At 39.3% G+C, this 26,471-nt stretch overlaps 3 protein-coding genes and 1 long non-coding RNA gene across 9 annotated transcripts in view; 1 reads left to right on the top strand and 3 right to left on the bottom strand.

Annotated features, from left to right (window-relative positions):
* The window catches only part of LOC124867973, a 29,051-nt gene extending 12,181 nt beyond the window's left edge, over positions 1-16,870 (top strand). For 3 of the 6 annotated variants that reach the window (XR_007038206.1, XR_007038224.1, XR_007038235.1), the window contains 3 exons: positions 4,403-4,601; positions 4,753-8,280; positions 8,523-9,023. This is a non-coding gene — a long non-coding RNA (uncharacterized LOC124867973). Of the gene's footprint in view, positions 1-4,402; positions 4,602-4,752; positions 8,281-8,522; positions 9,024-10,459; positions 10,593-16,532 lie in introns of those variants that run through there. The other 3 variants (XR_007038237.1, XR_007038230.1, XR_007038245.1) reach the window with 2 other exon arrangements.
* On the bottom strand, positions 7,936-12,717 carry nppa (natriuretic peptide A). The gene is made up of 3 exons (XM_047364644.1): positions 10,600-12,717; positions 9,032-9,350; positions 7,936-8,247 (listed from the first exon to the last, which is right to left on the bottom strand). Exons 1-3 carry the CDS (start codon positions 10,708-10,710, stop codon positions 8,243-8,245), a joined length of 435 nt encoding a protein of 144 aa, XP_047220600.1. The 5' UTR covers positions 10,711-12,717; the 3' UTR covers positions 7,936-8,242.
* Positions 13,040-15,063, bottom strand: nppb (natriuretic peptide B). The gene is made up of 3 exons (XM_047364531.1): positions 13,830-15,063; positions 13,360-13,645; positions 13,040-13,253 (listed from the first exon to the last, which is right to left on the bottom strand). Exons 1-3 carry the CDS (start codon positions 13,968-13,970, stop codon positions 13,243-13,245), a joined length of 438 nt encoding a protein of 145 aa, XP_047220487.1. The 5' UTR covers positions 13,971-15,063; the 3' UTR covers positions 13,040-13,242.
* Positions 16,871-20,989: 4,119 nt separating the features above from the next.
* On the bottom strand, positions 20,990-22,300 carry nppal (natriuretic peptide A-like). The gene is made up of 3 exons (XM_047375893.1): positions 21,995-22,300; positions 21,592-21,904; positions 20,990-21,233 (listed from the first exon to the last, which is right to left on the bottom strand). The coding sequence occupies exons 1-2, from the start codon at positions 22,073-22,075 to the stop codon at positions 21,593-21,595; spliced, it is 393 nt and encodes a 130-aa protein (XP_047231849.1). The 5' UTR covers positions 22,076-22,300; the 3' UTR covers positions 20,990-21,233; position 21,592.
* Between the last annotated feature and the right edge of the window lie 4,171 nt (positions 22,301-26,471).

The following is a 26,471-nucleotide window of genomic DNA, read 5'->3' as shown; positions in this document are numbered from 1 at the left end:
AAGCACTATCCATGTTGCAAATTAGAGTGTTTGGTCAGGCCTACAAAACAGGGACTGTTGTCCCTCTTAACTATGATTTAAGAGGTAAATAGTTAACAACATTCTAAAACGTGAGAGGATGGTTTTATGTTTTTTCAGTTGAATATTTTGATGACCATTACTATGTTTATGTGGTGTCTAGAACTGATGTCTATGAAGTTGTTGGCATAAATGACCTTGCGGATGTCAGACCATTAAGCCTGTTGTCGTGTTTCCACGGAGACAGATTGTACTTGAATCCCATGCAGGTACAAAATTGTTAAAGATGTTCTAAACAGCAGCTTTGAAAAATGGTTACTGCGACGTAACAATACTTGATAGAAATTTGATTGTTTGCCCATTTAACTAGGTTTTGTAGTTCATGCTTAAAATGTTTTTTGACCTGCAATAGATGAGTCAGTTTTATTTGGGGGAAAAAAGTGAAAAAGATTAAATATGCACTAAGAGCAAAGAAAGTTTAGACTTGTAAAACAGTTTAAATGTGTATTAATTTTTGAAGGTTAAACAAATTGACAATATGCACTTAACATGTCAGTGGTAAGGCCCCAGGGGTGGATGAGATTTGGCCGGAGTTCCTTAAAGCTCTGGATGTTGTAGGGTTGTGTTGGTTAACGTGACTCTGCAGCATCGCGTGGACATTGGGGGCAGCTCCACTGGATTGGCGGACCGAGGTGGTGGTCCCCCTACTCAAAAAGGGGGACCATAGAGTATGTTCCATCTAAAGGGGAGTCACACTCTTAAGGCTCCTTGGTAAGATCTATTCGGGGGTTCTGGAGAGGAGGGTCCGTTGGATAGTCGAACCTCTGATTCAGGAAGAGCAATGTGGCTTTTGTCCTGGCCGTGGGGCACTGGACCAGCTCTACACCCTCAGCAGGGTCCTGGAGGGTGCATGGGAGTTCGCCCAACCAATCTACATGTGCTTTGTGGTCTTGGAGAAGGCCTTCAACCGTGTCCCTCTGGGAATCATGTGGGGGGTACTCCGGGAGTATGGGATACCAGGGCCTTTGATACGGGCTGTTAGGTCCCTCTATGACCGGTGTCAGAGCTTGGTCCGCTTTGCTGGCAGTAAGTCAGACTCGTTTCCAGTGAGGGTTGGACTCCGCCAAGGTTGCTCTTTGTCACCGATTCTGTTCATGACTTTTATGGACAGAAATTCTAGGTGCAGCCAAGGTGTTGAAGGGATTCGTTTTGGTGGCCTTAGGATTGCGTCTCTGCTTTTTGTGGATGATGTGGTTCTATTGGCTTCATCAGCTTGTGATCTACAGGTCTTACTGGAGCAGTTAGCAGCCGAGTGTGAAGCGGCTGGGATGAGAATCCGTGCTTCCGAGTCTGAGGCCATGATCTTGAGCCGGAAAAGGGTAGACGTCCTTCTCTGGGTCAGAGGGGAGGTGCTGGCTCAAGTGGAGGAGGTCAAGTATCTAGAGGTCTTGATTGCAAAAGAGGGAGAAATGGAGCGGGAGATCGACAGATGGGTTGGTTCTGCGTCAGCAGTGATGTGGGCGCTGTACCGGTCTGTCGTGGTGAAGAGAGAGCTGAGTCAAAAAGCGAAGCTCTCAATTTACTGGTCGATCTACGTTCCTACCCTCATCTATGGTCATGAACTTTGGGTCGTGACCGAAAGAACGAGATCACGGATACAAGCGGCCGAAATGAGTTTCCTCCACAGGGTGTCTGGGCTCTCCCTTAGAGATAGGGTGAGGAGCTCGGTCATCCGGGAGGGACTCAGAGTAGAGCCACTGCTTCTCCATGCCAAAAGGAGCCAGTTGAGGTGGCTCGGGGTTCTGGTTAGGATGCCTCCTGGACGCCTCCCTGATTTGGTGTTCTGGGCACGTCCCACCGGGAGGAGGCCCAGAGGAAGACCCAGGACGTGCTGGAGGGACTACGTTTCTCGGCTGGCCTGGGAATGCCTTGGGATTTCCCCGGACGAGCTGAAGAGCTGAAGGAGAGGGACGTTTGGGTCTCTCTGCTTGGGCTGCCGACCCCGGATAAGCGGAAGACGATGGATGGATGGACGGACGGACGGATGGACTTAAAAAGATATCAGGAATAAGGACAGAAAAAGTATAAAGACTTTAAAATGATAAAAAAAAACAATTTGTTATTAGGGGAGATTAAATCCAGTTACATTTTATTTCAGTTAATTTCATTTTATTCCATATCATTACCCTCATGACCTAGGCAGTTATGCTATAATGCTAATGATTTGACTCCGCTGCACCACTTGGTTTATGACTCAAATGTGAATACATCTAGCTTCAAAAATCTGATTAGAGAGAGGGTAACAAAAAGATAAAGCAGCCTTCTAAACCAGAGCAGAAAACTTGGTTTAAGAGAAGAGCCCCTTTATTTTTCAGCCTGGACCCAGGAACGTGTAGAAGTAGTCTGCAGATTCCACAAAAACCACAAGAGGGTGCTATCTGATAATATCTGTAGTCAAGATCGCCGCTAAAAAATGCTGGAATTTAATTCCGTGAAAAATATGGGAGGAAAGAAACAAGCTAAGGTAACTTTCTATAGTGATCCCAGTGATCTGAAACACAAAACAGGTGCAAATAAATACATGTGTGTGATTAAGAAGGTGCTTTTATGCTTCAGCTTTGGTATTTGGTGATTCTGATCATAACTTTCTATCATCTGTTACTGTTTTCAGCATAAATCACAGCCACTTTCATTTTCCCACCCTTAAGTCATGTTGTTAGCATGAGCAGTTTGTTTCAGGACTGTGTTTATGGTGGAAAGTTCCCCAGACTCACAGAACGAACGACTCATGATCGTATCACTGAATCCTGCTGCAGGTTTTCCACATTAGACTCTCCAGGGAATATGTTTCTCATGGATGAGGGAGTCCATCTTGTTCACAGCAGAAGGAAAATCATGTTACATGGATCATGCTTTTAACACCTGCATGTGTGAACCTGTTCTGGCCTCCTTCCTGAGACCTGGGATGAATAAACTGGACTCTGTTCAGTTCAGGTTGGTTTACCTCTGCAGCTGGCTGCTGTGTTGCTGTCATCAGTTTAAATGTTCCACTTGCATCATCGTGGTCTAATTGCTCAGGATGATCTCTGTAATCTAAGTGGACAGACCAGTCTCCCCAGTCATAAACCCACTGTGGCATTCCTTCTTCGGTGCCTGTCGGATGCAGTTAGAGGACAGCAACTAACAGTTCTGAATTAAAGGCAGATTTCCTGCATGAATCACCTCCTCCATGTCAGCAGTCTATTTTTATTGCACAGAACGTTGGTCTGAGGGGTGAAGCCTTACTTTAGATGGGTATGAACATTTAAAATTATTTATCCTGCTGCCCTTAAGATTGCATGCAGTCTTTAAAACAGTTTATTGAATAATCAAGATGTTCAACTAAAAAAGTTCAAATGTTCTGAGTAAAATGGCACTGAAAAAAGTGCCAGAAATGTCTCTGAAAGAGATCAGGTTGCCCCCTGGTGCAGAGCTTGCTCAGGAATGGCAGCAGGCAGATTGTCTATGTCAGTATGATGGAGGCCGTGTAACAGGATAAAAGTGAACACTAGGTAGCTCACGAATCACAACAAGCAATTTTGAGTCCATGGTTAGGGCATTGCTCCAAACAATCCTCAAAAAAACAGACAAAAAAAATATTGTGGCAGCTTCCAGGCACTGAGTGGTTCACCATGAGGCCGAATTCAAGCCCCACATCCTCTCCGCTGTCTGCTCAGATTTGAGCCCTGTGTGACGTACATTTGGTCTTTTTCATTCACCCACACGGGTCCACCAGGACTCTGCCGACGGCCATGTGTCGCCCTGACTGTGCATGCTGGCAGAAACAATAATAACGTCACTGACAGGTTGTCACCAAATACACAGCCCACAATAAAAATGAATCAGTTCAAAAATAGAAGAAAAAAAAGTTTGGTTTTAAGAAGGAAGTTAGAGATGTGAAGACAGCTCTGCTGATTTCTCAGTGTGGACAACGTTTCTCCCAGGGACAACAAGGATACAAAAACTGCTATAAAATTCTGCCTTATTCTTTGTTTACAGTTCTTCTCCTCTTCCTCAGAATGGACTGGGAATAAACCAGAACATTATTGCCCCCTATAAGGGCTTTAGTGAAAACTGTGACCCTAACCCTGATTAGATAGCCGTTGTGCAGCTGAACTAAACATAGTATGGACGGGACTGTGCTTGTCCACCAGCACTAAGTAGCTCGCATTAACAAACCTTTAGGAAGCCAGGGTAGACTGAAGAGCTCCTTGGAAAAAAAGGTTAACTCTATAAATATTGGAGCTTTGCAGAAACATCAGTCTTTGAAACTGAAGTTTGTTGTTGAACTCCAGTATGCCATAGAAATATCTGATTTGCTACTTCTTTCAACTGCTCTCCTTAGTGGTCGCCACAGCAGATCATCTACCTCCATCTCAGCCCATCCTTTGCCTCTTGAACTGTTACACCAACTATCTCCATGTCCTCCTTCACCATGACCAAGCCGGCAGCTTCATCTCCAGCATCTTCTTTCTAATCCAGACCATCCTCTAAGACAAAAGACAGGAACATCGGGACCGCATGGGCCTAGAGATCCAAACCAGGTCTGTGAGGGAGGTGTTCTAACAGCGCGTGCTACAGTAGAACTGCTGTTTCAGTTCTCCTGTAGCTGTGCTAGTACGATTAAAGTTGACGAGTCCAGGTGGTTCCAAGACTTTCAATTCATCTAGTCTTTTCTTATTCCTCCCCTCTTAGGTTGAAGTTAGAAGCAGACCATGAGACCTACTCCTTGAGGCTTCTGGGATTCTGACGAACTCTTAATAAATCTTGTGAAATGTCAAATTTTCTAACCAGATCAGAGTTTATTTGCTGGCTCAGCAGCTATTCTCAGTCTGTAGTAAATCATAACTAGTGCTGCTCATTTGTTTTGTGTTAATTAGTGGTGAATAAGTCTTTTTAAGTTTTTTGATTCCATTAATACATTTTTATTGTGGATTTTTTTAAGCACTGTATACTAATGAAATCAGTCCTCCTCATGCACCTCCGCTGTGCATCTCTGTGTTTGGGTCTCAACACCAGCATGACTCCGGATTCTTCTTTCAATACATCTGAAGTATTGGGCTCAGTGGGAACTGAATTGATTCATTTTTCAGATGAGGTTGTTTCCTGTCTTACTATGATTACTATTTAAATACTATTTAAATCATTTACTATTACTTAATATCAGTACTTAGTGTGTCCAAATGTTAGAAATAAGCAGGTGCAGCTTTAGATGGTTTGATTATAAGCTATGAACAAAATATTATGAACTGAATATTAAAACTGGCCGACTCCTGACCTTCTAATAAATCCCATGCTTTCTGTTTCCTGTTAGGTTAGAGATGTTGCTGGGTCGAATAATTTGCAGACTAGCTTGTGTGAGATCTCGTACTTTGACCAAATCCCCCTCTGAAGTAGAACCTAATTGGTTGGTGCTGGAGCCTAGGATGTGATCAGGTCCGTGAGTGCAGGTTTCTACAGGTTCTAGCTTGAGTATTCTTTGTTAATAACTCCTACTGTCCAGTGAGAGATCTACTGATTTGTGATGTGTCCATCTTCATTGGGTTAAACCGTAAACAGTAATACAGTTGATCGCTTCTCTGAAAAGCTTTAATCCTGTCCATGTTGGCCCGGAGCACTTTAATTTAGCAAAGCTTTTTGACACGCAAACTCAATGCAGAAGGACCCCAGGCTGGGATTTGAACCCAGGACTGTTTTGCTGCAAAGCAACAAGCGCTGTAGAAGAAGAATGTTTTCTTAGTTTAATTCGCAGCTTTATAATTTCATTTAGACTCGAAGGAAATTTGAATGAAAACAGTTTTCTCAGATTTTAATGTAACAACACCACAATGAAAGACACTCCTGCTTCTTCCTGATGACCTTTGACTCTACAGGCACAAACTGACAAATACTTTAGCTAGCACCAATGAGTTAATTCTCCACTGGCAGTGATTATTTCTGTTTTTTATTACAGTGACCTGAAGTCGTGTGCTTTGTGTTTGGTTTGGCGAGCACCCATCCTTATATTCCCGTCTGTGAATCTGTTACAGAACATTTTACTGCTTGTATTTTGACTCCCTTCTACTACGACCCTCGGGATGATAAAAAAAAAAAAAAAAAGCATTGCATGGCATTGGCTTGCATGGAAATCACTTTATTTGCTTTGTCTTTAAATTGACATTCACACACAAAACTGAATTAAAATCAACAGGAGATTCAACTGAAGAAACAAATCAGAGAAACACAGACCTGTGTGAGACGGCTGATGTCGATAAGAAATCAGCAAAAAATACAACTGTAACAGTGTTGGTCATATCACAAAGCTAATATAGTTGGTCATCACCTTTGACATTACTCGGAGATTTAAAAAACATAACGAAATAATCAAAACTGAAGAAAAGATTTTAAAAATTTGTAGACATTTAAATGAACATGTTTAGTTTTGTGTTCCTGACTGTTGAAGTGAGGTTGACCATCATGGTCTCAGGCCTTCAGGAAGAAGATTGTAGCAGTTTATGAGTTTGGTAAAAGGTTTAAAGAGCAATTCTACTTTACACAAAATAGTCTACAAGTAGAGGACAACTCCCAGCATGCCGAGGTCTGGTTGTCAAAGCAGGTTTACCCTGAAAAAAGCCAAAATAAGTCTCCAAAAACCCTAAAATAGGACCTACAACAGGCTCTTGCTACTGCTGATCAGATATAAAAAATTAGACATCAATAATAATAATTCCTAATAAAGAGCTAAATATCTGATGGAGTGACTGTACTCATTAAACTAATAACCTAGATTAAACCTGGTGGTAAAACATAGTGAGATTTTTGTTTTTATCACCGTCTTCCACTGTGAAATAAGGAGAACTACCAGTCATTATGTTACCATGATGAAAATATGTTGCTTATTTAAAATGAATACTTTGCTTCTCCATATTGTACAGTTAAATTGTGTTGTAGTATTTTGTGTAGCTAACAAGTGAAATTACCAATTTGAATATTATGTCACATTGACTTTTGATCTCAGCTTTATTTAAGACCTTTCAACACACATCGTTGTTTGAAGCTTACTAGGTGATGGATATAATCTGATTGCATAAAACATATAAAATCTAGTGTCACATAAGGTCCAACGTCTGACTGGATGAATGCCGTTTCTGCTTCTTTAAACAAAATACAATTTAAGCTTCTGGGAAATGTTTTTTTTACCCTGTTTTTTTAAACAGTTTTTGAAACAGCGTCCAACGTTTCACTATTAAAAGTCTGTTTTGATGTCTTTGTGGCATAGGTTTTTCAATGCTGCAGGAGCAGAACTGAACCATGGTAGGAACTGGGAATGTTTGAGAAGAATCACAACGTGCTTTTCCCATTTTTATCCTCAGTTAAACATCGGAACTATTAAGAATTTTAAGGAAACACTTGTGGTACTTATCAGTAGGTAGAGTTGTTGTCTTGTAATCGGAAGGTTGTGAGTTCGATTCCACCATCCTCTTATCACATATTGATGTGCCTCTGGTATGAGTGAGTGCCATTGGGTGTGAAAGTGGGTCTGGTGTAAAGCAACTTGAGTGCTTTACACCAAAACTTTATATAAAGTCCATTTATAAACCTTCTATCAGGGCTGCAAAGCTACTCCTGGATTACCTTTACTGGTACGTCATCATTTAGCAGCTTGTGATTTAAGTTTCATTAAAGTAATGATAATGGTTTCCCATTTTATCAGGAAATGTTGAATGTTTTCTGATTTATTATTACTGTTTTATTACTGACTACTGACAGACTATTTAAACATCGCAGTGTTTTTACGTTGGCATACATCATTATGACTAACTCATTGTACTCAGTGTTACCAGGTATTACAAATATTACTCCACTCAGCTGTAATATGGTGCAACAAAATCCATTGAATTTTTCATATAAAAAATGATTTATTTTTCTTTATTGTTTCATTTTACATGTTTGTGTTAAAAAAACAGCATGAAGACACAGACTGTGTTAGTATTGATCTTTGAATTCCTTATATAAGCTCGGTGTATATATAACGGTCTCTGTGGACATGGCTGACAGATAGATTTCCACTTCAAATGATGAAACACACATATTTACATACACAATAATTATTTTTCATCAGAGCAGGATCAATGAATCATAGATGTCCTCGGCTAGATCTTCAGGATCGGAATGAATCCAACAAGTGGGCCAAGAAACCATCAGGCTACCCTGGTAGCAGAAATGCAGAAACACAAAAAACAGGTTATTTTATGCATAATTGATTGTTTCAAATCTGAATGGGTTTATGGATTCTTTTTAAAGCATTGAGCTATTAATGTGAAGTCAGAAAAAGGACAAAACTCTTCATCTTTAGTGAAATTTTGGTATTGATGAAGAGGCCTGAGATGGATATTGGGGTCATTTCTTCTGTGAATTTCCTGTTTTGACCTTGGGCTGAATCTGCTGAGACGTCCGTTCCTAAGAGTCTTTTAAACCCTTCCCAGATTGATGCACAGCAGCAGTATCTCCTCTAAGGGCATTGCTGATGTCTTTCCGCCCTGGCATTGTGTTAACACAAGCCTGTATTCTCCTGAGCTACAGAGATGTTCAGAGTGATGAAGATTGGGTTGATTTGATCAGCAGGACCAGGCTGCTACTTTCCCTCCTCCATCCTATGGAAGCAGCAACGTCTGGTTAGTTTTTTACAGGTTTTTTATGTTGTCCAAGTTTTTTATTCGAGAAATCTTTATCTTACATTACCAGTCAGGTTTGGACACCTTTAATCAGAAAGTGTATCTAAACTTTTGACTGGTAGTGTATGTCGAAGCGTAATCATCATAATGGGAGTGATTATTTCATTGCGATAGATTCCATTTCCACACATCAAGGCACCTACGTTTCAGACAACTTGTCAGAACAATTCGTTTGCTAACATGGTGCTCTGTTTTTTAGCAAATGTTCTGACACGCATAGATTCCCAGATGTGTTACCATATATATAACCTCTTTAATACCTCTTCCACCGTTGCATCCCAGACCGCTGATGTTTCCTATTCGATCCATCCTGGCTCCAAAGCAGCTGGAGGCCCGTTTCCCGAGGGACAGCAGCAGGTCTTTGAGTCGGTTCCTCTGGATCGCCGTCCTGCTTTGACCCACAGCTGAAGGTTGGGCTCCTTCTGAGATGTGATTCTCATGATCCCCCTCTTGGTCCAGGCTCCAACCCTGGTTAGTCTGGCTGTGTTCTGGTTCTTGGTTTGTCTCTTCATAATCAGTATCCAACTCCTCCCTCTGAGCTTCTTCGGCCAAAGTCTCCTCAAAGCGCTCCAGTAGAGACTAAGGAGATATAAACGGTTCTTTAAATACGTCTGATATAGAGCAAAAATACTTTTAACTTCAAATGATGAGCCTGCCTGTCTCCACCATGGAATGAAGGGGACCGCCTCATGGGTCCGGGGGCTGGTTGCCCCTCTGGGGTATCGGTACCTGGACCTGGGAGTATAGTGTGTGTGTGCGGGGAGTGTGTGTGAGTGTTTTTACGAGAGACAGCAGGAGGACGTGCAGTAAACATCAATGGTCCAGGTTTCTGTATGTGGGTCAAGCGCTTTATCCCTGCGCCACCATTGCAGTGCCCACAGTTTGTGCATTTTTTAAATATCATACTCAGTTGCCCCTGGTTACGATACTCGACCTTTAGAACCTGGATGTGCTATTTTTACTGCACAGTTTTTGTGTTTTAAGTTTCATCTTAAAGTACAGCCTCGGATTTTCTCTTTTGTTTGTGTTGCTATTCTATAAATGTTTCATTTCCAAGAACACATTTTATATTCTATGTATACATAAAATAACTTGTGTGAGTTTTTGAAACAGATGTTCACAGACTGAATTCTTTGTCATCAATTTAGTACAATAAATTCTTTTTTATGCAGCTATTTAAAAACTGTTTTTATTCCATTTTCCACAACATTTGCATTAGGCCAATTTCACAGAAGCTATTCTGAGTCAAACAAGAAGGGAAACCATAGGTGTATTTATTAACGGGCTGCTTTCCATTTAGATGCTCTGGTTAAACCTGTTAACAGTAAGAGGGCTACATTTCACCGCTTGTTTAAGTCAGAACAAATTCCTCTTTAGTTCCACCAATAAAACATTTTAAACCTGAAATCACAAGGCATGTAAAATCCTCTTCACCCATGTATATTTTAAACTCTGTTAATGGCATCCTTTACATTTTGTTTCAACAACACACAAAGACTAAAAATAACTTTTTGACTGGTTAGCAGTGAGGATACCTAAATATCTTAGATTGTCTAAAAGAAAACGGGAGATAAATATCTTACAATAGGATAAAATTGTCAGATAAACAAGGAAAATACCACAGCTGATGAAATGTTTGACTGAGCTGACACAAACCAGATGAAATACATTCTTTTTTTTTATTTCAGGAACCTTCTGGGGAAACATTTGAGAAACGAGGAGCCCGTATTTAACGTCCAGTCTTTCAGCATTAACTTCACCAAACAGTAAACTCTCCACAATGACCCAAATACACATCTGGCTCGAGGTTCTGAAGTGGTTTTCTTACCTTTAGCTGGTCCAAGTTACTGGAAAAAGAGGGCCTTCCCAGTACATGACCACTAACTAGACACCGCTGCCAGAACAAGGCCAACACAATAAAAACCACTGCTGTCTTCATGCTCGCCTGATGCTGATACTGATCCTGCAGGCTGCACTGTCAGATGTTATATACATGGTAACACACACACACACACACACACACACACACACACACATGCACATACAGCAGACAGTTAACGTTTGGTCATTGTTTCATGGATCAAGTCAAGAGCATTCTGGCACCTCAGCATGATAAAGCAACAAGTCAGATGTCTACTTCAGTGGTGTCTGTGTGTCTTTGTAGGGGTGTGTGTTTTTTTACCAACCAGCAGTGGGATGACTTCAAGAGTCAACTTTGGTTCCCTGAGCTCAGGCGGGGTTTATTTTCAATGCAGAACTCACAGTGAAAATATTTAACACTTTTCACTCTTCTGAGCATCAAAACACCATATTAGGTTAAACCTGCTGCCGTGGGGCTGCACAGAGAAAAGAGCGAGTCCTTGTCCTTTATGTCATGTTGTAGACATTATTTTCTACAACATGACATAAAGTCAGGGTCTTTTTGTCCAACTATAAAAGATCATCAGATGTTTTTTATTATACAGGAAAGATTGACAATCCTTCCTCATAATTGTTCTACAGGATGAAATCCCTGCTGAATGACTGTAACTGAGCATACCAGTGGCCTGATTGTTTAATATTAATAATGAACTCAGCATCTTTTCTGCTCTCTTCTGTTTTCTGAGTTCACATGTATCGCATCTTTAAAATATCCAAGTGAGCCATTGCTACATTAACTCAGTATCCCCTCTTCTTTCCCATAGAAACTTGTCCTGGCTCAGTGCTTCTTTGTTGAGCTGTGTTCTTTTTTTTTTTGGATGGAGTCATTGACAGACCTATTATCACCTTTACCTTGTTCTCTTTGTTTTTATCTTTCCTGTAGAAAGTACTCCAGGTCTGTTGCTTGCTTCTGAGTTTTTTTCTTACTTTCCCTCCAGTCCTCTCAACCTGTAGATGGTTGTGGCATATGGCCTCTCATATCTATCCTGGTTCTGGTTCTGCTGGAGCTTCCCTCCAGCTAATCAACTGAAGCTGATTGTGTTGTATTTTGGATCGACCTGGATTGTATACAGTTGGATCTAAATGTGACTGCATGTTTGGGTTTGATTAGAAAGAAACTGATTTTATTAATAATGCGTCTCCAAAAGGACAAGTGTGGAAAAAGCTTACTGTTCTGCACACACAGCAGAACTAGACATGGAGAAACAGATCCTGCTTGTTAGGTGTTCAGTTGGAATCCAAAACAAAAGGACAATAAGTAGAAAAGCCTGGTAGGAAAAAGAAACCCAGACAAAACAAAGCAGAAACGTCTGTTTCTAGAGGACCTATAAATACTGAGACACCACCTGAGGAAGACAGGAGGCTTTAGGTAGAACTGAAACACCTGCATGACTCTCCAAGCCACAGTCTCAGATAGACAAAGAGGACCATAAATCTCACTGATCAACATGGAGGAAGAAACAAACTGACGTCTCCTTTGATCATCAGATGTTATTGTGGTAACGATGGACTGTGGGAGCAAAGGTGTAGCAGAAGTACAGAATTTGAAATATTTGAAAATGAATCATTTCAAAGTTTGCTTATGTTTAATTAAAATTTAAATACGGCTAAATCTGCTTTAAATTTTATTTCTGTCATTTATGATGTTTTTTTTTTTTTCATTTACAGCTAATTTAACATTCAAGATTAGAACATTCTATCAGACAAATAAATCAAATATTTTTAATACAGAAATGTGGGCTTAATCAAACGTATGCTTAATACCTGCTTAAATGATGTTATTTTCAAAAGGTGCTTTAACTCTAAAAAAACAAGCCTCATCAGAGCGCATATCCAGAATATCTTTGTCTCATCTTACTAAGGATGAGACTAACAGCTTTAGTTAAAGCCTTGGCAGATTTCAACACATTCCTGATGTCTACATCTGTGATGGTGGAATCTCCAAACATCATTTAGGTTTGAAAACAGCATCTAGAGGCTGTTGCAGAGACTTGGTGACTCCAAGATGCAACTCTTTGCAATAAAGCTTTTATTGTGTTATTATTTATTATTGTGTGGTTATTTTTAACAGAGGAAAGGTCCTATGCCCTTTGCAAATCATTTTTAAAATACGAGATTATTTATGCTGTCCATGGTGCTGAAAAGGGTTTGGCAAGTAAAAAAAAAAAAAAAAAACCTTATTCAGGTTCAGGTTAAGCACTTTCTTTACATTTATCATTTATAACTCATTCCATGCTTTATGTATGCTGGAGAGTAAAACGAGCCTCTGTAGATTCAAGCCTTGCAATGTTATGACCGTTACATATTATTTTTATATTGGTCCTTTTATAAATAATAACACGCTTCAGTAATATGCTGATGTAAACATTTATTAAACATACAACAGTACATAAAGAACAGTATCACATCTATTTTCAAAAAATATTCTTTAAATATTGTCAAAGGGCAACAACAATGAACAGTAAATATTAGTTAATAAATAGCATTTAAGTGAAAACAGATTTTGGTACAGACTATGGAGTAGAATCAATTAGATGGTAAGACTTCCTCTTTACTTTGGATCTGGAAGGGAACAGAAGAATTCAGAATCAGAACACTGAGAATGAAAACCCAAAAAATAGAAGCTATCATGTTAGAGCCGCCTGTGGCTTACTGCTGGAAAACTTACTGTATTTGCCAATCGTGTTGCAGCCCAGAGAGCTCATCGAGCCTATCCTGTCCATCCGTCGTCCGAAGCAGCCAGAAGATCTCCTGGTGGAGTCGTTCTGGACGCTCTTCAGGTTCTTCCCTGAGAGAAATGCTCTGATTTCAGCCTCATCCAAGCCAATCTGTGGCTGCTGCTCGCTTGATGTATCCTCCATGTTCAGTCTGTTAACACCTCCATGCTTTTCAGTGGTTCCTTGATCCAGTACAGTCTGCTCCGAAACTGACTCCTCAAGTTTTTGAAGCAGCACCTAAAACATCCACATTAGCATAACCATAGAAGTCTAATATTATGCAAAGAATGACTCTGTAGTTTTACGATTTTCTTTAAAATTCCCTCACTTATTTGGATGATTAACATTGCAAGGTGATTTTAAAGAACTTTGCAGAACACGTGGATTCAGACACATAATGCAGTGTTTGAAAGACACTTACCTTTAATATGTCCATATCTGTGTCAGTCAAGCCTGTGCTGATGGGGTAAGTGCTGAATGGCTCCAGATTTAAGATGAGGAGAAGGCCACAGAGAGGAATGGAAGATAGAAACATATTTCTTTGAGAGATGCTACCGGTCATATCAGTGTCTGGATGGGTTGAAAGCTTGTTGGCCTTTGACTTTGCAGTTGTTTGGATGCTGGAGTCCACAATGGAACCATCTGCTCTTTTATACTTGAGCCTGACACACTGAGGTATGCCAGGAATTTGAACTCAGGCATTATGCATTCTTAACACCTTATTCTGATAACGAAAGCTGTCAGAAACTGTTCCTTATTAAGTAGCATATCTGAGATACGGAGCGCTTGGATGACATAGCTGCTTCCATATCCTACTTTGTCCAACCCACCTTCCACACAGGACTCAAATGTTGTTAATGAGTTACGGGAAGTTGTAAAATAGTCTGACAGAGTTCCTAAATCGAGGTGTCCACATGATAAAGCAACACGTTGATCACTCAATGGTGAGACCCACGCCACTGTGGGAATAACCAAATTCAAAATGGCTCTTTTCTAAGGGTCTGACTGGGTTTTTGCATTTCTGTCAGAACCAAAAGAAACAGAAAAAACGTGTTTTATCAGTGGTGATAAACTGTGAAAAGAATGCTCTAAAATAAACCAAATGATGGTGACTATGAAATGAAAGTCACTATTTCTAGTTAGAAACTGGTAGAGAATTATTACATTTAGCTACAAACTGACTTTACTAAATTCAGTTATAGATCAGAGTAAAAAAATACAGGAGGTTACAAGAATGTTTGGTATTATACTTTGATATATTTCTAAGTAGAAATTGAGCTGTTTTATTAAAGACCAGAAACCATGCGGTCATCATGTCTCTGAAGCCTTCTAAAACAGACTGATCTGGTGTTTCTTTGTATAACTATCATTTTAACAAGTGACAAGACATTTCTTGTACTTTCATATATCAAACATTTACAATAAAATAAAATAAAATTGCTTTCCTCATGTCCTGATGGGGTCTGCTGGGCGACCCTTGGACCTTCCACAATGTCTCTTAATGACTTTGACTAAAAATGACAAAGATGCACTTAATTTTTTTAATATAGATATAAAAACAAATGCAGAGTTTTAGCAGTTTTTCAGTTTTTTCATGGAATATTCTAGTATTAAATGTCAAGTAGAGAATCATCATAATTAACAGAAATAAAGGACTGAAAACAGCCTGTGTGTAATTAATCTAGAGAATGTGTTTCACTTAATGAATTAAGCTACTGAAATCAATGAACTTTTCAATAATATTCTAATGTACTGAATATGACTGTTTGTGCTTTTTTTTATATCATTTCATATAGAAGAAAAGTTTCCACCCTCCTTTTACAAAGGTTTTTTGTTTTTCTTTAAATAAAAATCTGAAAATTGAAATAAAATGGTGGTTCTTTAGAAATGACAACAAATGTCCTGTGGCTAATTTTTTAGCATTTTTGAACGGGTCATGTACAATTTGCAGATCTTAATGATTTATTTAGTTGGACTAAGGGTAAAAATGGCTCTTTGGATTGAAAAGGTTACAAACTCCATCTCTAGGTGTTAAGAGATCAAACACCGGTCACATCTCTTCATATCCAAGTAGCCGGCCGAGACTACATCACTACGGATATTTTTTAAAGTAATATATTATATATATATATAACAGAAACCAAACAGAATCAGGACAAAGTGTGTGGAACATAAACCTAAAAGGCTTCCATGTTGTTGGTTGTAATGATGTCTGAAAACCACAACAGAGCTTTTATAAAATCTCTCCAACTTCAAAAAGCGTTTTCCAAAGATCTCAGTTTTTCTCCCCACAAACTGAGGCTCAGTAGGAAGAGTAGTCGTCTTGCAATCAGAAGGTTGTTGGTTTGATTCCAGCTTCCTCCTGCCATATGTCGATGTGCCCCTGGGCAAGGCACTTCACCTCAAGTTGTGTGACCTGAAGACCCTTTACATGAGACTATGAGGGCCTTCAGATTTGGGGACAGGGATGAGGGAGATCACCAGTTTCCAGAGGAAATGTATTGGTGCAGCTGAGGAGAATGAACAACTTGCGTTCAACAGGTTCAACTACAACCCCCCTTCGTGCAACAATACCACACTACCCCCTACTTCGTCCTGCCCCATACCACCACCACCACCTTCTAACCCACTGTCGTCATTCACCTCACACCATGGCACCCCCCATCTGGACTCCACATTACAGCTAGTCAGGTGAGGAGAGAGCTGGAAAGGCTCCAACAGAGGACCGGACCACATCAGCCCTCAAGTGTTGAAGACATGTTCCATGGAGTTCTCCAGCACTTCTTCAACCTGAGTCTTCACCTTCAGAGAGTAACAGTGCTCTGGAAAACATCCTACCTGGTCCCAGCGCCCAAAAATGGACATCGTGTCGCACCGGAGGACTACAGGTCAATGGCAATGACCTCACGTCATAACGGTTATGGAGAGACTGGTCCTGGCACACCACAGACTGTCTGTCTAGAAAGTAGGGCAAGTCCCATTTAGATTTAAATAAAAACATTTTCAGGCATTGTTAGAGAAGAAAGTTGTAGTTTACAGCATTTTTTGCCCCTTTGCTTTGGCAACACAATGATCTACGTTTGTTACAGATTCACTAAACTGTTACTTTTCCCTTCATACACAGATTCATATGACTGAAGGCCCCGGGCACACATCACACACCTGAATGCTACAGTGAAAACACCTTCTGTCATGTGTTTGGTGGTGAGGGTAACAGCAGGAGTTCAATCCATGGGAGGAGGCGTCAGGATTAGTATTGTTTCTGTGAAGTTATCTGTTATATTAGTCCTGGTGGGACTGAACTTTAGAGACAGGGATTAGAATGTAACAAAAACAACTGGAAATCATAAAGAAAGTACACCCTGCTTCAGTTCCTGTGTTGTATGCGTCAGGATATAATAAAGCTGTTTACCCTGGACAGAGGGAAAGTTCCACACTGTCACTACTGATTAAAATAAAGTTGAATGACAAGATCACTGCAACCCCTTGGTTGTTTTCTTATTGAGCCATTGTAAATTTGCTGCTGTGTTCGGGGTCGTTGTTCTGCTAAGAACCCAGTTTGGGCCAAGCTTAAACTGCTGGACAAATAGGCTCACTTTTGACTCTGCATAACCACACCAAATCATCAATCCCCCACCACCATGCCTGACACAGGTGTTTGTGTCAATGTGCTGTTCTGGTTTTGTCTTAACATGAAGCTGAACACCTCTACTTTGATCTCATTTGTCCAAGAGGCATTGTTCCAGAAGTCTTGTGTTTCACTCAGAGGCAGCTTTGTAAACCCAAATCACGCTGCTAGATGCGTGTTATAAAAGAGAGGCTGTCTCCTTCAGGCCTTGAAAATGGCCATACTATCTCTGTTTAAGTATCCTGCCATGAACTTTGACATCTAACATGTTAACTAAGGTCTGTGCAGTTTGAGATGGAGCGTTTGGATCTTTTTGTTACTTTGCTTAGCATTGCACGATCTGACTGAGATGTTCACTCCTACGAAGAGTAGTTGCGGTTTTTTAGGAATATGTTTTGCCTCTTAGGTTCATACGCTTTCTATTTCCAAATATTCCTCTGGAATCGTTCATTTTATGTCTGTGTTTAAATATCAAACCACCTCCACATTGCCTGAGCTGCACAGATATTTGCTGCTAATTTCACACCAATCATTCATTTGCAGCAGCTCATGAGTGAGCTTATTTTATTTTGTGACGTCTCTTCAGTATGCAGCAGATGAAGTTCAACCTTCAACCTCTCCTTCAGTTACTTCATCATGTTGGCCCGTGAATTAGGAAGTAGTTTCAACGTGGAATGGTCTCCTCTTTCATACAAACCCTTCAAGGAGCACAAAGGAATGACCTTCAAATCAAAATGTAACGATCAGACAGTCAGGGGCAAGAACGCTGTTCTTCCCGTTGCATTTTCATAAGTAGTTATTTTATGTTGAATATCAGAGTCGTCACAATCACCAAGCATAGCTGCTGACTACAGGACAGGGTTAGAGTGCAGTGAGCTGAGCCTTCAATAAGACAAAATTTTGAACTGTTATTTATAATATAATATTTACTTCTCCTTTTACAATATGAATGAGTTGAGGCTTGTGAAATAATCAAGGAAACCTCTGAAACTGTTGTTTAGACCTTTTTGGGTTGGTTCTGTATAATCAAAAGGCATTTATTAAGGTCCTGGGTCTCGTGCGGATCTTGATGTTTTATCCAGATCTGTTTTATTTCACTCAGCAAAACTGAAAAAGTCAAATAAAGCAAACATTTATGATCAAACCTTATTTCAAAGCTGTTATACTGACAAAGAGCCAGTTGAAACAGACATGATTAAAAAAACTTTATTAAAGTAAAACTGTCAGAATATTGCTGCGTTGCTTTTGTTGTAATGTTTACTGTGTGAGTGTTGGCTTATTGTGGGAAAATCCTGTCAGGCAAGTTTTAATTTTTAAAAATGAAGTTTTAATTATGAAGATGTTTTGTTGAACTCCTAACAGCATCACATCTGCATCTCAAATAGTTTTCATCTCAACAACACAAGTTTATGTCAAACAACAGCACATGTTTTCAGTGACATGCAGTCAACCATCAAAGTGTAGCTTTTCTTTAAATACCAGCATTTTCAGACATTATTAAATGATTTTTTTAGGAGTATTTCTTTGGGTGTATTTGGTCTTACAGCTGTTTGGAAAAACTATCCACCATTTGAATATTTCAGGTTTTGTATAGTAGACAGCATGTATTGTTTAAGAGTTAAATGTCAGGCTGTTGATAAATGAAGCAGGAAATACATTAGAAAAATACCAGGAAACCAAATATCGAAGAATGTCCCAAATGTCAGTAACACAGTTAGACCACATGTTATCATCACCTAAAGCAATAAAGTAGGGGCTCAGTGTGTTGAGATGTTCCTCCAGCCAGTATCTAGAGCATTAAGATGGTGCATGTGTGGTCATGCAGCAGATTATCATAGACTTTACACCACCACACATTACTACACCTGTCTTTGGTCATTCTGGATCTTCTCCTCTTCACAAGCCCATTAGTCTCTCTTGGCCAACGTCACCCCTCCCATGTCCAGGCACTGTGGTTTGTTTCTTCACAGAATAACATTGGTCCCCGGAGAGCCTCTTTTATACGTATCAGTTAGTGAGAGAACATCATCTCCACATTTTGTGTCAGATTCAGACTGAAATCAGCCGTGGTTGGACCAATTTACCCATCATAAATCAGCCATGTCACCTATTGAGAGGCCAACTTGTTATCAGCTGTTTATTCTTGGACATGGAAAGTACTCCTGGAGCAGTGTTTCTATTCTCTCAACCCAGTCTGTCACCAATACTGAATCTGGCTCTGCTGTAGGTTTCTTCCTGTCAAAGAGAAGAGGTTCCTTTCCACTGTCGCCATATGCTTGCTTAGGAGGAGAAATTGCAACAGTCAACAACTTGATGTTAACAGCATGAGCTGCCTTAATTAGACAACATTTTATCAATTGGCATCATCCCATTAATGTCTTAATTTATATCAAATTATATATATGAAGAAAATATTATTTGTGTTTTTGCTGTCAGCCTAATTTATTAGAAATTGTTTATGTTAAAATTTCAGCTACGCTACAATAATATTGCATTTAGGTATTATGAAAATTAACAGCATAAGCAAATAAGGAATATTTCCCAGTGTTAATATGTGGTTTCTTATGCTGCTATTGCTCAAACAGGCCTTTGAAACTAAGTTACAACATATATGTCTGAACAAGCAAAGTGCTTGAAATGCAGCTAATTATTGGAAAACCATTTCACTGAACAGTCTGATCGGCTGCCGTCCGACTCTTAGTAATGAGAAAACAGTGTTGGAAAATGAATTAAAACATGTTTTTCAACAACTATTGATTTCATCGTTACAGTGTTTCAAATGCAGCTAAATACTGAAAAGATGGCCTTTCTGCACAGTCCCACGGGCTGCCGTACCCTTAATAGAAAGAATAATATACATCAATTAACTATTCATTAAAAATTATTTATTCCTTAATTATTCAATATCAGTTAATTATGCATACAATGTTGCATACATGAAATATATGACCAGAATTGACCGTTTCTATAATCCTACCAAAATTGATTATATATTACCAGTTAGTAATAATATTACTTACATAAAATCCATTATTGCCAAATGGCACAGAAAAAACATCAATTCCAAAATTAGAAGTTTCTTTAAGATTGGTAATTACTGAAAAAACTGTAATACAGATACTTTAACTGCAGGGTCGCCTCTCTCCTGCCTGCATTTAGGTCCTCTCACCTTAAACACAACAAATAATATGACCGTTTCTGCTTCCACTTCTGCCATCTAAAATGAGCATGTCTAATATTTCCCAACTACCTTGCATACTCTAAAGATTTAGTCTACAAGAGTAGTAGTCTGCAGACTACACTTTGATTTGGAATATTTTTATCCTCTGTTATATGCTATTATTCTTATTTTTGTGGGTATTAGCTATTTTTCTATTAATCTAATCAAAAATCATAAGATAATTTATCAACTCCTATACCCGAGACTACCTGTGAAGCAGTGCTTTGTAAACGTGTCAGTTTCTATCAAAATTCTGAATGTATGACTTGAAGATATCTGCTAGCACTTCCATAAGTGTAATGACAAAGATGTGCATTAAAGCACCAATCCATCATTTCAGTGCATCTATACAGTTACAGTGGTGCTGAATGTTAAACCAGATCCAAGTAAAGTAGCAAACCTCTGGGTCAAACACCACAGAGTGTTTGTTATACCTACTTTCCTTAAGCTCCTTGTCAGAAATCACATTTCAGTCTGACTTCAACTTCATTAACTGACATAAAGGTAATCAGAGCATCATCAGGTCCATTTTGGATTGTCTCTGGTTCGTTATGTTCTGTCAGAGTGAGCGGACTGGCCCTCAGGTTCAGGGGAGTTGTTAACAAGGTCCGATGTAGCTGATGCTTATTAAAACAATCTAATTTAACCTCACTATTTGTATTGACTCCTGTATATTATTATATCCCTCTTTAAAACTTTTAGCTGTACCCATAAATAAACAAATGAACCAGCATTTATATGCAAAATAATTATTTTACTGCAATACAGAATATCACAAGGCAACTTGACTTAATGCAATAAAAAGATAAATAATAAATACACAAACAATAAATAAGAATTCAGCAGCTTTCATTTAGAAAAACACAATGACAGGGAATAAATTCATGTTGTAAGAACAATCACTGAGGTGGCGGTGCTTAAATGTCTTGGTAAGATCTCTGTCAGAACCGACTGGACCCAGTGTAGCTCTGAGGGACCTGGTGAGAAATCAAAAGCTCATTATTAACAGAATGTCTTCAACATCTAGAGACAAACAACTTCCTCTTTCTCTGTTTAAAATTAATGTAACATTTTAATGAATCCAATGAAAAGGTTGTAATTGTTTTAGTGAAATTTGCAGCATTGTGTCTAAGCTCTCAAAGATATGCCAGATAAACTGATGAAGAAAGTTCATGTTAAAATAAGTTATAAGCATATTGGTATCTATTATGTAAAATAATATTTTATATGCCAGTCTGATGCATCAAAGTGAGATGCATTTCCTAAACTGAAACTGTGGGAGATGTCTTGTTTTTTTTTTTTAAAGATGCGAGACATTTCGTCCCAGTTTCCTACCTCAGCATCCCAGTCCACTGAAGGAGCCAATCCTCTCTAAACGGACCCCGAAGCAGCTCCTCAGGCCCCCCTTCTTGTACCGGCTCCATGAACGCTTGGACGTCCTCAGGAAATCTTTGAGAAAACGCACCAGCGCCTTGTCTTTAGCCACCAGCGCAGAGTTGTGAAGGTTGGATGAGCTCCACAGCTGCTGCTCCTGCTGCTCTGGAGCTCCAAGCACAGACTTGTCTGAGCTGTCACTCTCTCCCAACCCTGCCACCTCAGAGGAGAAAGGCATGTTGTCGATCTCATCTTCTAAAAGCTGCTTCAAACTCTGAGAAAAAAGGCAAAGACAGCCTTAAAATGACTTGTTGGTTCTGCATACACACAATTCAACAGAAGCATTCAGTAAACATGTATTTACCTGTATGTCAGAAATGGGTTTAGCTCCTATGAAATTAACCAGCAGCAGAGAAAACCAACAAACTGAGATATTTGGGTGCATTTTTTTCCAGTTGGGGTTTTTAGTCGTTCTTCTCTGTGATGACTCTTTGCCAGGCTCGACCTTGCTCCAGCTCTCGTCTCGCTCTCCAGCGGTGCAGGTGCCGCCTTTATACCGACCTAATTTCGTCACCAAGCAAGCCAGAAGAAAATTAATGAGGTGTGACTAATGCTCCTGCACGTTGGTGTGGAGCCTAACCTGACTCTCGGAGGTGTTCAGTCTCCTCTAAAGTTTCCAGAATACGACTAAAGACTCTGGTTATCAAGTGAGTGAGGGTCGCAGCTTCAACCTGCTAAATCTCAGCTGGGCGATTAACGTCCCAGTGTTACAGACATGTTATTCATTTGTTTGTTGTTTAAATGTTTTGTTTGGGTTGGTTTTGTAGTAGCTTGTATATGTATTTATATGCAGTTAGGCAAAAACGTGTAATTGCAGAGATATAGATGTCAAGACCAAATTTATTTCCTTATATGGAATTATAATAAATTGCACAGTCCCCAGATCTTAGTTCAGTTCAGGTTTTTATTTTAAAAAGTCAATGGCAATTTTTATTATTATTATTATTGGTTTAAATCCTTATTTTCTTTTTTTTAATGATACAAAAGACAAAGTTGATAACAAAATATGATTTGTTGCCCTTTAGGACTAAACTGACTGACGTTAATAGTTGGATAATATCTCCTTTGCTCTTTTGCTTTTGGTTAAATTTTGAAATGTGTAAAGAAATTCCCATGAAAAGGGGAAAAACCGTGCAAAGTGTGTTTATATCATATTTGTAGAGTAGCACTCCCTGATTTTGTTCAACTGTTCAGACAGTAATTTGTATGTATTGCATGCCACTATACCAGCTGTATTACAATTAAAAGGTAAACATGGATCGCATAAATTGTCACAAATCTTGATCATTAAAATTGAAAGTGCTCCTGCCTTTTTTCTTTTCCTTGCAGATATACAACAACATCATCAGCATGCATCTGTCCAGTTATTTATTAGGTGGTCAAACATCAGGAAAGTAATAAATGTACAAACCCAAAAGAAAGAGGACTGGATGTACAACCTTGAGGTACACCAACAGAGATGTAAATTTAAAACAAACACACTGTTATCAATACCTTAATTAATATTATATGCATTTAATTGTTTGCCTAAAAATGTTTGTTTGAACAATTAAAACCTCATGGTTCGCTGTATCCGATGTTTAAGACAAAATGAGTCCCTATTAAAAATGGTGTATAGAGGTCCAGCACACTATCTATATAAAGGTAAGTTATTCAGTATCAGAGCCACAATCCAGAATAAAATACAGCGTGTGTAATCCATCAACTGAAAACTCTTCAACCACAAGGCCTTTGAGGTGGGCGTTCATCATTCAAGCTCAAGGGTTCTGTGCAGTTTCTTAGCTTTACCTAGGATTGTGCTTTCCAGGATAGAGATCTGAGGTTGTTCCTGGAATCTTCTGAAGCCTCTGAAAGGCTCAACTGATTCTCAAAGTGTTCCGATGACCACTGGCACCAATCCACACGAAGGTTACATGGCATTGGTGCTGCAAGGTTTCAGCCCGGTCTGGGCAACGTTTCGCAGGCTTTCTATACTGTGAGAGACGGGTGTAAATCAATCCTACATCATATAAATACTGCACAGTTTACAACTGTATTTCTGCTTATGTTCTCTTCAGGAGTTTAGGCATCTAAGTACCTTGCTCCATTTGTTCTTGATCACATGCACATGTACACTGACAAAAACCAACAACCTTACCTTATAATAAAAAAGTGTTGGCATATTTTGCTATAACCTTCATTTCTGCACCGTGGGGCTTTCATGGCCTGATGACAGCAAAACAGTTTCATTAAATACTTTCACATAATCTCTAAACAGACAAACTTTGTAAATAAAATGGACTGCATGCAACATGTTCAGCCTGTTCTAGATGTCTATAATGTGAAACTTTCATTTTTCTCTCTTCACACAGGAAATGAGGACAAAAATCCATGCACACTCACATGCGAATGTATTTGCATGGTGTAACTCATGGTCTGAGGTTGTAGGCGTCATCCACTGAATCAGTGTGTGTCCAAAGAGATGAAGACTACAGCTCAGAGTCATGCTTCACTTCATTTTCACCTTCAGATAAATTCACTGCCTGGAGCTTCAGCGTGGAACCAGTTCCAACAGACCCAGACTGTCTTCTAATCTTCTCATTCTAAATCTTAGATACTGTTTCAAAAATGACTTGATCTGCATCCAAGACTCTGAAGTAAAAACATGGTCCTGTAGAATTTCAAACTAAACTCTTAGCCAGTTTTGGTTTAATTACAAAAGCATGTCTTGACTGCTATTTTTGGAAAGGTTTGCCAATAATTACCTACACACGGAAATGAGTAAGCTGTGCTGAGGTGGATACAATAAAAAATCTACATTACCACTAACACCCATATTTCTACCCAGAGTACAAATATGGGATTGCGGGAGATATGCAAACTAATAAGACAGTGTGATGATAGCCGGACTGATTATGATCAACACCAGCATGAAGAAGGTCCACAAGAAGCTTTGGAAATACCCCTGGATGAAAGAAGCAAAAAACTTGTTCTAGAACGTTAACGTCTCACTGTTGCTCGTGATCGTCTGAGCACTTGGAGCTGAGAGACTGACCCCAGCGTATCCACATGAACACATTTATAGTTGCTTGAACTGCACTTCTTTGGACAGTAACAACAAAATACAACATAGAAGCCCTTGGTAGAACCTGGGCTCCCAGGCCTCTGGCAGAGGACCTGAAGAAGTCAATCAAATGTTTTAAACAGTCAGACTATCTTGTAATTTTTAGAACTGACCTCAGTTCACTGGGTTTTCTGAAGGTCCTTCAAATCGAGAGACATTGGGAACTTGTCCTGTCATTTTCTGTCCAGTCCTTGTATTTGACTGTGACATGTAGGTGTGTAATATCTTATATGTATTCATTTTTTGTGAGATCTTTTGAAAGCTGCTTCTTGTAGTGTAAAAAAGTGCAACAAAAGCAAATACTGAATTAATCTGTAAGGGGCGAATGTTTTTTTTATGCCCTGTATTATGTCTAGTAAAAATAGCAAGTGATGGCATGTTTATAATACAGTTGTAGTTACATTCCTTCAATGTTTCACATGTTTCAGGTTGAAGAAAATGAGTGTCCTGTACCAGATTCATTTCCTCTGTGTTTTTCTTCTTTGGACCATTCAAATACAGCTAGAACCAGTATGTTTTCAACAAATTACCAGACACCTCCATATCTGCAGCTTTAGAAGTACTGTACATGGCGTGTGCTGTTACTTAGCCCTGAAGCAGCTGCTGAGATTAAAATGACATTTAAACCTCGTAACTATCACTCAGACAAATCATCTGTGGAGCCCACCCTCACACCTTTTCCCCTCCGTTAAACGCCACAATTAAAACCTAATTATGGAAGCAATAACATCTGATTGGCTGAATGAGCAGCTTGCTGATTGATGTCAACACTTTTTTCTTGACAACAGTTCAAGTAGTCTAACGAAGAGCGAGCTCTCCATGATGTTCAGAGGACAAAACAACTCGTGTCACAAAACCCTTCATGGGTCTTGGTGTCGTTCTGCCCTTTCTATTGTATGCAGATTCCAGGAAATATTTTATCCTAAATATTTATAGTGGATCATATTGCAAAGAGACAATTTAGTTGAACACAACGCTGTATTTACTGTGCCGGGGAAACATATTTTCCATGGATCATCAAACACATTTTAGTACCAGACAAAGTCAAGTCAAGTTTATTTATGTAGCGCTTTTCAGCAACAAGGCACTCAAAGCGCTGTACATGAAAAACATTACAATGATACAGAAAATCAAACAAAGACACGAGTTCACTGATAAGAGCTGGTTCTAATCCAACCTTTCTAATAGAGGTAATTAGCTCATTAAGTCCTTTGTGGTAAGAAATTCATCCGGTGCTAGAAGAAAAATGATAATATTAATCCTTGAGGTCGCTGGTATGAGGCAGTTGTGGTCCCATCATTCAAATAAGCTGGATCACTGGTATAAAATAGTTTTAGTCCAAATTTTCAAATACTAACAATATTGGCTTTTGCTGGTAATCCTTCTGAGAAATCTGAAAATCTATGAAAAGTAATGAAATCACACATTTAGGTAGATGAGAAAAGGGACCACATTAGGTAAGAAGAACAAAAAATCATATTTCACACTTTATCTTTAGCAGGATACAGTTTGAGATTGCAAAAAAAACCTCAGCATAAAGAAGCAACATATATACGAAGCAACATTATGCAGGGGATCCGGTGAAGGCGGTGTGAGGGGGTGCATATGTTTATCTTGAGCATGTGTGTGTGTGCATGTGTGTGTGTGCAAAGTAAGTCCATGAAGCACTGTCACAGAA

Source organism: Girardinichthys multiradiatus, chromosome 1 (assembly GCF_021462225.1).
Source record: "Girardinichthys multiradiatus isolate DD_20200921_A chromosome 1, DD_fGirMul_XY1, whole genome shotgun sequence".
NCBI lineage: Eukaryota > Metazoa > Chordata > Actinopteri > Cyprinodontiformes > Goodeidae > Girardinichthys > Girardinichthys multiradiatus.
Note: the sequence above shows the minus strand (reverse complement) of the source record. Positions and strands in the feature narration are given on the sequence as shown.

Coding starts and splice junctions, on each gene's coding strand:
- nppa (XM_047364644.1), bottom strand. CDS start 10,710: ATGAAGACAGCAGTGGTTTTTATTGTGTTGGCCTTGTTCTGGCAGCGG. Junction 9,351..10,599: donor GTAACTTGGACCAGCTAAAG/GTAAGAAAACCA, acceptor ATATCTCCTTAG/TCTCTACTGGAGCGCTTTGA.
- nppb (XM_047364531.1), bottom strand. CDS start 13,970: ATGACCGGTAGCATCTCTCAAAGAAATATGTTTCTATCTTCCATTCCT. Junction 13,646..13,829: donor CAGATATGGACATATTAAAG/GTAAGTGTCTTT, acceptor TGGATGTTTTAG/GTGCTGCTTCAAAAACTTGA.
- nppal (XM_047375893.1), bottom strand. CDS start 22,075: ATGCACCCAAATATCTCAGTTTGTTGGTTTTCTCTGCTGCTGGTTAAT. Junction 21,905..21,994: donor AACCCATTTCTGACATACAG/GTAAATACATGT, acceptor CTTTTTTCTCAG/AGTTTGAAGCAGCTTTTAGA.